Source organism: Alligator sinensis, unplaced genomic scaffold (genome assembly GCF_000455745.1).
Source record: "Alligator sinensis unplaced genomic scaffold, ASM45574v1 scaffold674_1, whole genome shotgun sequence".
Taxonomy (NCBI): domain Eukaryota; kingdom Metazoa; phylum Chordata; order Crocodylia; family Alligatoridae; genus Alligator; species Alligator sinensis.
This window is the reverse complement of record NW_005842032.1, coordinates 36,355-45,963: the sequence shown is the minus strand read 5'-3', so window position 1 is coordinate 45,963 and position 9,609 is coordinate 36,355. Positions and strand designations below refer to the sequence as shown.

Below are 9,609 nucleotides of genomic sequence, written 5' to 3'. Positions count from 1 at the left end.
TTCCTGCCTATGCAGGGGGTTGGACTCGATGATCTATTGAGGTCCCTTCCGACCCTAACATCTATAAATAACTAAATTGCTTTATTGACTTTGTTTCTTTTCCTTTTATATGTTTCTATATAACTATTACTATTTGTTTAGTACTGAACTTGTATTATTCTCTGGTCAAAACATGGATAAAGACATTTGAATTTTCCAAGAATATTGTAACTGAAAGGCATACTGGTCTCAGAGTTCTTACCAGAATATAGCACTTCGCAGGAGTTGACCTCTAAATATGGACACCTCCTCCTATAATTAGATCCTTGTCTAATTTCAAGGTGGTACAGACTTTTGTTTCTTTTCCCTTCCCCTGCTTCTGATTTTGCTGAAGAGATGAAAAGGCATTGCAAAAGATGTGTGTGTTTTTAAAGAGATGCAGAAATGTGGGACATTAGGAAGAAATAGGAGCTCCAGCCATAAATAGCAATCATATTTAGTGCCAGATCCAAAACCTATTAAGTTCAATATTTAAAATCATCAGTCACTATAAATATCGTTGTAAGGGTTTGTTAAACCTTTGATAAGTTTCTAGACAAGCAGAACAGTTCAATAAGATTCTTGCAGAAAGTTGTGTGGAAAAGCTGCATTTCATTGTGTGACATCCTTGTAATGAAAAATTAAACCAATTTCCGTGCACGGTATTCAATTTCATATCCTTTTGTAAGTTGTATTTCTATTACTTCTTGACACTGATATGGAAGTTCTTTATACCAAAAGATATTCAGACCCAAGGGCTTTTTTTGCCTTTTGGATAGTGAAATGAGAAAACAAGTTGCTGGCTCTAAAGTTCTTTGCTTTAGACTGTAGTAGAATAGGGTAAAAGGAGCTGAGCAGCAGATTACTACAGTGGTAAAATCAGCAACTCTCAGGAGCTTGCTACTCAGCAGATATTTGGTTGTGGAAAATGTAAATGTGATTAACCTACAGGTGGAAAAAAAAAAAGATGATATACAACTCTGTGCACAAGGTTTGTGCACTACATGAACCATGTAGTAAGTCCTGAAATTATCCATTCAGTTAGGAGTAGACCTTCTCCACTAAAATGACTTTCGCTCCTTAAGACTATCACTATGCTCTAAATGTTGCCATGCAGATTTTTGCAGGATGTGATGACCTGAAAACAAGTGAAACTGTTGACTTCTTTTTTTTTTTTTAGCAAATAGGAATTGAAAGTAAAACATAAAGGCTAGGGGCACACGTTCAAAAAGCTGGAGCCTGAACTGATTCCACCTTTGCAGATTAGTCTAACCTGCCTAGGCTGAACTGGTTCATAATCGGACAAACATGCTCCTGCACTGAGGCAATATGGGCACATGCCTGCAGTGGCTCAGCCCAGGAGCTGGGGGGCACTAGAGCGGCCCTCAGCTGCAGGGAAGCTGTGGGGAGCGGGGGGGGGGACATGGCCAACCCAGGCTAAACTGGCCAGAGAGGGGTTTAATTCCCTGCTCTCTGCACCACCAGCAGGGACCTGCACCAGGTCTACCTGGCACTCCCCCCTCACTCCTTGCCCATAATAGGCTCCCAGCTGTCCCCTCTGCTGCAGGCTGGAGGGAGAAGGAATAACCCTGCCACTGCAGAGGCACTTATTGTGGTCAGCTGCCCCTGTCATAGTGTGGTGGAGTGCAAGCGCCTTCCCAGTGAGGGGCTGCGCTGCAGGGTTGGCAGAGTTATGGCTGGCTGCAAGTGGCAGCACTGGCGTCCTGAGTGGGCCAGAGCCCTGCAAGCCCCCTGCAGTGCTCCACAGTGCAGCCCCTGCTGGGAAGGGGCTCACACTCTGACAAGCCTTGATGGTCTGCTGCTCCTGGTTACTCACCAGTCACTGCTCCAGCTGCCGGGCGGGACTCGGCCTGGCCCTCACTGCTGTTCTGTGCTTGGGGCAAGCCCCCTCCCAGCTGGAAGGGGCTTATTCAGCTGCTGGCACCGGTTTGCCCAACTGGCCCCCAGCCACTACTGCTCTGTGCTGGGGCCAGTGGATGAATAAGCCCTCTCTGGTCAGGAGGGAGCTGGCCCCAGCATAGAGCAGTAGCAGCTGGAGCCCAGCCTGGCAAACCCCATTGCTGTGTGAATGGTGTCTCCCTGCTCGGGGCAAGCCCCTTCCAGCCAGCACTTGAATAAGTTCCCTCCAGCTGGAAAGGGCTTGCCCGGAGCAGGGCAATGCCATGGTAGCTCTGGGGCTTGGGGCAAGCCCCCTTCCAGCCGGAGGGGGCTTATTCAACTGTTGACACCAGAGCACGGTTTGCCAGGCTGGGCTCCAGCCACCACTGCTCTGTGCTGGGGCCGGCTCCCTCCTGGCTGGAGGGGACTTATTCAGCCATTGGCCCCACCACAGAGCAGCAGCAGCCAGAGCCTGGCCAGGCAAACCATGCTCTGGTGCCAGCGGCAGAATAAGCCCCCTCCTGCTGGGACGGGGCTTGCCCTGAGTACAGAACAGTGGCGGGGGCTGGGCTCAGTCTTGCCCAGCAGCTGAAGCAGCAACCAGTGAGTAAACATGATGACCAGCAGCCTGTCATGGCTTGTTCGAGTGCGAGCCCCTGTCTAGCAGGGGCTGTACTGTGCAGTGCTGCAGGGGGCTTGCAGGGCTCTGGCCCGCTCAGGATCTGGGCACTGTCACACGCAGCCGGCTGCAGCTCTGCTGGCCCTGCAGCACAGCCCCTCACCAGGAAGGGGCTTGCGCTCCCCCACAGTATGACAGGGGCTGCTGCCCCCAATAAGAGTCCTGCCACCTCCCGCTGTAGCAGCAGAGTGGAAGCATGGCCAGGCAGGGACAGGGTTATTCCTCCTCCTACCAGTCTCCAGTGGAGGGAACAGCTTTTTTGTAATGAAAAATTAAACCAATTTTTGCGCACGGTATTCAATTTCTGCCTATTCTGGGCAGGAAGCAAGGTGGGAGTGCCAGGCAGACCTAGCTCCAGTCTCTGCTGGTGGCACAGGGAGAGGGAATTAAACCCCTCTCTGGCCAGACCTCTACTGCTGTCTGCCCTTGCTCGGGCTGGAGAGCTGAGGGGCATGGCCAGCTTGGCTGGGCTGGAGCAGAGAGCCCTGCCAAGCCCAGAGAGCATGCAGAGATGCTAGGGGTCTCTGATTTAATTCAAACCAGGAAAGGGTCTGGGACAGACAATGCATAAACCAGTTTGAGCCAAATCAGTTAAGTCTGATAAACCTGGTTGAGTGTAGTTTATCAACCTGGTTTATGTGCACTAAACATCTGTTCCATTACAGGTTTAAACCAGTTACTGATCACTTAAACCAGTTTGTGTAAGGTCTATCCCTGGCCAAAAGTGCTCATTACCCTTATACCCATGGGCTAGGGCTAGCCTCTCCCCTCTGTTCCCTGGCTGCAGCTCCAGCAGAGACTGCAGGTACAGCAGCACCTGCCCGGCTTCCTCCTGCTCTCTCCCACCACTCCCTGCTCAAGCAGGGAGTCCCCCCTCCCCTCTGCCTCACATAGACACCTCTCAGCATTAGCTAGCATACCACATGCTGGCTATGGTTTGTGCTGTAGGAGACAGGAAAAAGGCAGACAGGTAGCTGGTAATGTCCCTCTGTTCCTTTATTGAAAAAAGTTGTTTAAGAAGAGCTTGAAGTCTCTTGTTTTGTTTGAATGGCTGATAAATGCTAATAACTGCCTGTGTAACTCCCTGCTGTGTAACTGCATGCTGTGTTAACAATGGCAGAGCGGAGATGGGGGACCCTTCCTTAATCAAAGCAACCTGCTGGGGCCTGACCATGCCCTCCCCCACTCAGCTCAGCACTGTAGAAGGGTAGGGAGGGCTGCTCTAGTACCTCCCAGTTTCTAGCCTGAGCCACTGCAGCCATGTGCCTGCATTTCTTCAGTCCAGAGGGGATGTCTGTATGATTGCAAACTGGTTCACCCTAGCCAGGTTAGACCAACCTGCAAAAATTGAATCAATTTAGGCTCAGGCTTTTTGAATGTCAGTCCCTAGCCGTAATGCTTGTACATAGGGCTTTTTTATGCAGCACACAATATAGCCATCACTTAGATCCACATAGCAAATGCTGCCCCACTGGTAGAATTACTCCTCTTCTGTACTGTGCTTTTTATCTTTGTCTCATTTCTTTCCTCTGGCTCCAGCAGCCATCTGCAAACAGTAGTTTAGAGTCAGCACAGGGGCTCAGCTGACAGAAGCATGAAATCTGATTCATGAGGATGTCCCAATTAGGCAGAACCCACTAATGAAAATTACCTTAATGAAAGCCTTTAATCTCTTTCAATATTGTCATAGGCACTTGAGATCACAAGAAAAAAGAGAGGCATAGTTGCTATCCACTTACCACAAGTATGAGAAGTTTGAGTGAAGGGACTAGATGTTAACAGAGGCTTTGACTAATGGAAAAAGAGTATTTGATGTTTCTTGCAGCTCTTGTTGCCACAGAGCACTTGCTTTTTGCAAATTAAATACTTTTCATTACACCTTATTCCTTCTGCTTTTTAATTCCAGTTTGCTCCGTGGGGTCTCTGTTGAGATCCAATGGCATCCTTTACCTCTGCCTTTAAAAATATTAGATAAGACTGGAATTAAATTGTACCATTCCTCTTCTATGTAGAAAGCAGGTAGTAAATGAAAACGAAAGCTCTACACAACCAAGAGCTGAAGTTTGACATGTTACTGGAGCACTGACAGTACAAACCCATTTATCTGTAAGTTCCTGGGAACATCTATAATCTGTAAATAAGTATAAAGAATTGTTGGGGGTTTTGTAAGTCAGTGTCTGGATCTCCAGAGCAAAACAGGCTTTGAGGGACTGTACTCTAGCTAGGTCATTATCACAGAGAAGTGAGGCAAAAGTGCCAGTGAGTAAGTATTTTTTTAGTACTGTATTTACTTAGATCCAAAACCAACTTTTTTTTCTCCATTCAGTGTAGGGGGGGACATCCCTCATCTTGCATTTGAGTATGAGGAGGAGGGCAGGCAGCTGCTGTGGTTCTGCTTCTGACCCAGGCATGAGATCAGAGTCAGGACTGCAGCCTCTTTCCTGCCTCTTTCCTCCCCCCGCACTTGCCCATTGCACTGCCTCTTCTCCAGCCCCTACCACCTGCCTGTTCCAGCACAGGGCATGGAGTACTTGCTGGCTCTGATCCCTGCCTGGCCACACAGCAGTCATTTTGGCAGTGGCAGTTCCATCTCCAGCTCCTGGGCCACAGCCAGGGTCACAGCTGCCATCACTGCAACCATTGCTGCCTGGCCAGGCAGCAGGCAGTGGCAGTGGGGAGAGGGGTCAGGCAGCAGGGTGCGCCATGCTGAGGGAAGCAGGCAGTAGTGGAGGGCAGGTACTAAGACAGCACAGACGCTGCAGGGGGAGGCAGGCACTGGGGGGTGGGGGCAAGCTCAGGAGGGCAAGTGGTATGCTGCTTGACTCCCCCACTGCCTCCCTACCTGCTGTTGCATCTTTTTCTGCTGCAGCAGTGTGGGGACAAATTTTGGACAGCCCTCCAATAATTAGATTTTAGACATGAAAAATTGTAACAAACTTATGTTCCATATCTAAAATCTGATTATTGTTGAGGGGGTCATCTTAAATTTAAAGTCATCTTGGATTTGGGTAAATATGATAAGTATCCTTTTCTTACTAACCCTGTGTGGTTATAATGTCTGTGCAATTAGATGTTTCTCCTATAATTTGTAAGCCCAGCTGTAATGCGTTTTAACTGCTCATGAGCAAGGGAAATCTACAAGGTGGACTTTATCAACAGCGATTGCTCAGGAGTCGCATGTATGCTTAAGTAGCATTTAAAGGAGCATGTAAATAATTGAAAATTCAAATATTTTGTACCTCCTGAAGCTGAATTTTCTTTTAGTATATATCTTCTGTCTATACGATGGGTTTTCAAGTTGATCGCATTAGTGGTCACAAATTTATTCTAAAAAGTTGTTAGGTAAGGGGAAAGCAGAGTGCCCACACATCTGCATTTCTCACATTCATTGTGCAGCTTATAATTTAAGTGTAGCCAGGTGTTTGATTTCTTCTTTCAGAAGAGGAACTCTTCACAGTCATTTGGAGACTGGACTATTGAAATGGTCTCCTCATGGAGCTACACCACAAGATGCACTACTCATGCAGAATATGGCTACCTATTTACTTAGACAAGCTTAACATAGAGAGAAACTTACGTCTGTGTTCTGAGACATGTACCAGCTTCCAGTTCATTCCTGAATGCAATTCAAGAAGTTGTTTTTCACCTATAAAGTCCTGAGGGACAGATCCAGCCCACAGATACAGGACTTTAGAGCAAGGAGACTTTGGCAGCATCTGCTTTCTCCTGCTACTGTGGAGAAGACGGCCAAATGTGAGTGATTTTTTCCGTCCTCCCACAGGGAAAAGCAGCACTGGGGATACTTTCCCTGTGCCAAAGGAGAAAGTGGTGGCAGCAGCTAGGTCATGTTTACATGACCACCTGAAGTGGGTTCATCTGGCCCACAGCCTTAAAGGCTAGGGACAGACATTACACAGAAACTGGTTTAATTGATCAGAAACTGGTTTAAACGTGTAACAGAACAGATAAACTACATAAACCAGTTTGAAAATGGCTGAAACCAGTTTGAGACAAACCTGGTTGAATGTAGTATCAGACTTAACAGATTTGGCTCAAAGTAGTTCATGCTATGTCTGTCCCAGACCCCTTGCTGGTTTAAATTAAAAATTAGACTCCCCCAGCATCCTGGCATGTTCTCTGGGCTGGGCGGGGCTCTCTGCTCCACAGCAAGGCTGGCCCCTCCCCTCTGCTCCCTGGCTGCAGCTTGGCAGTCTCTGCAGGCATCTGCCTTGCTTCTGCTCCACACACCCCCTCTGCTAGAGTGAGAAAGGACATTTTCAGTCTTAAAATCTTGGCTTGACAGAGCCCTAGTTTGTTGACCTTCAGGCCATATTCAGTGCTTCCCCCCCCCCCCCCCCCCCCCCCCTTCAATCTTTTGAGGCATGTATATGAAAAGAATAAAATATATTAGTCTCATTGAGCTGGCTCAGTATACAGATATTAATGTAGTATGTAAGTGGGTATGCTGGATGTTTGTTGACAGTAGTTGTTTGTATATGAATCTGCATTAATAAGTGTGAATAAATAGATATTTGTGCATTTATTGGTTTTCTAGGTGATCTTAGGAAAGTAATTTCTCCCCTGTACCTCAGTTTCCTCATCTGCAAAATGGGGATAGTAATATCAACTTAATTTGTAAAGCACTTGGACATGTATGGATAAAAAAGCACGAAGAGCTAGAGCTAGCTATATATCAGTGTCCGTGTCGTAGTTACCTATTTGCACAAGTAAATGATCATATGCACATCTGCAGAAACATCTAGGATAGGTAAAGACTTAAATGCCACGTTACTCAGAAGCATCAAGCCTGATCAAAAGTTATTTAGTTCAATGAGAGGACTCCTGTTGATTTCAATAAGTCATGAAGTAGTGCTTGTGTTGCTTTTCCAATCTGTCAGATGATATCATAGCAGTAGTTTGAAACTACCATTTCCCACTTCCATGGGAAACTACCAATGGTTTTGAAACTACCATTTCAAAACTAGTTTAATTTATTCACTCCATTTTATAAAAGGCAGGAAGTTTTTCTTCTTGTATGAAATCATTAGGCTTTGAAGTTAATTGGTCAAAGGACAGTTTTCTTTTTTTAAAAATCTCAAATTTCCTCTTATCATTTTGATTGTAGAACTTCATGTATATATGGTTAGCATTTGATCTCTTAAAAGCTGCTTGCTAAAGAATGTCTATTACATGTTACATTATTGTGAGTTCCTGCATCCAACTCAGGCAGAGCTGTATTCTAACACTGCTAAAAATTACTTACGTGTTGGTTAAGAAGTTTGGTGCATTGATTAGCTCAGAAGAAAAACATGCTGGAAATCAAGTAAATGGTTTAAGGGTATGTTTTGTGTACTAAAATGCATTGGTCTTGACACATTTAAACAACAAAAAAAAAAAACTTTTCACATTTATTTGTTTGATCTAAATCAATTTAGCATGAGTTTGTTGCTTGTAGTGGTGTGGAAACCAATATGCAGAATATAGGTTATTTTGCTAATCTTATAACACGTTCTCTAGGGTGAGGAAGCTAAAAACATTCCTGGTGAATCTGTAACGGAAGAACAATTTACTGATGAAGAAGGCAACGTCATCACAAGAAAAGTAATCACAAATTGCCTCACTATTATGAGTCTTTGTATTCAAGTAACTACTCTTAACATACTTTCTCTTTTTAGAATCAGGAAAAAAAAATATCGATTCTTTTCATGTATTACTTCCCACAGGTAACCCGGAAAGTAGTAAGACGTGTTGTTATCCCGCATGAGAAGAGAGTTGGTGCAATGGTAATTGCTTGGAGACTACCAGGAAATAACAGTAGAGGATGAGGGTTGTGGTAACTAGCTAGAAAATGCTGCTGAAGGGCTGGAAATTTGCAATTTAACATCAAGCCTTGGCAAAGTTTAGTGCTTGCTTTGTTGACAAGTTGTGCATCTGGATGAAGATAGGACATGGTGTTACCTTTGTAACATTTGATAATGGGGTTTATTTTCAAAGAAGGTTCTTTTTAGTTTATCATTAGTGACAATCCTTTTCACCCAAAGTATAAGGGTTTGCTTATTTTAAATATTAAAGTTTAAAATATAAGGACTGGGTCTGAACACTCTTCTTTGTTCCCAACCCCCAAACCAAGTATTTCCATATATGTATTTTTATTTACCTTCCAGGATCTTTATCCTCCACCAGATACCCAATAAAGTTCAAAACATATCCAAGGGGAGGCCTGATCCTTCAGCCACTTACCTAAGTAGTCACCTGTAGGACTACTTAAGTGACTAAATGATTGCAGGAGCCAGTACGCTGTGAATGTTTTTGAATTAGAATAGTTTGCATAAAAGGGGCATGTCCCCAGATACAGGGGGATGTGCTTGCAGCAGCAAAAAAAGTAGCGGCACAAATTTGTGCCAGTACATTTTGCCACTGCACACGCCCCTACATGTGCACTTTGGTGCAGAACAAAATGCCCCACTTCAGAGGCAACTGCCATTTCCCTGCTTCTTCTGGCTCCCAGCAGAGCTGAACTAGAGGATGTGGGGGATCCTCTGGCCAGCAGCCAAAGTGTCTCCTGGTGGGGATCATGCCTCTGTGCCTACCAACACATGCTCCTGTGGTGTGTGCTGCACTGCTCTTTTTGGGGGGGTGGCTACTGGGATTTCCTAGTAGAAACTTTTGCCTCCATGCTGCAAATTTGCAGTGTGAAGTACGTTTTAACATGCGAGGCATGCGGTTTGTGGTGTTGTAAAGGGGAACCAGCCAGGGAATGTCAGGAAAGAATGTTTGTCCTTGGCAGCCAAAATCCAAGTCCTTCCTAGGGACCATTTTGTGCCAGCTTCTCTGCAGCTGTATAAGGAAAGCAGGGCTAGAAGTGCTTTGGCCCTCCCTAACAAATGATACAGGAGCCACTTACAACTGTAATCCTTGCACTCCTTGGAGCTTAAGAACTGCTCTCTCTATATTCCCAATGAGGTATGCGTCATCCTATAATGGCTCAGAGACAGAAAGGCATGCTTATTCCC

General features: G+C 45.6%; 1 protein-coding gene across 28 annotated transcripts in view; it reads left to right on the top strand.

The window, feature by feature from the left end:
- The window catches only part of ANK3 (ankyrin 3), a 595,175-nt gene that overhangs the window by 579,092 nt on the left and 6,474 nt on the right, over window positions 1-9,609 (top strand). For 26 of the 28 annotated variants that reach the window (XM_025202621.1, XM_025202614.1, XM_025202616.1 and 23 more), the window contains 2 exons: window positions 8,114-8,197; window positions 8,320-8,379. The exons of the other annotated variants lie outside the window; for them this stretch is intronic. In XM_025202621.1, coding sequence (XP_025058406.1) covers window positions 8,114-8,197; window positions 8,320-8,379 — 144 coding nt within the window. The remainder of the gene's footprint in view (window positions 1-8,113; window positions 8,198-8,319; window positions 8,380-9,609) is intronic. 28 annotated transcript variants of the gene reach the window in all.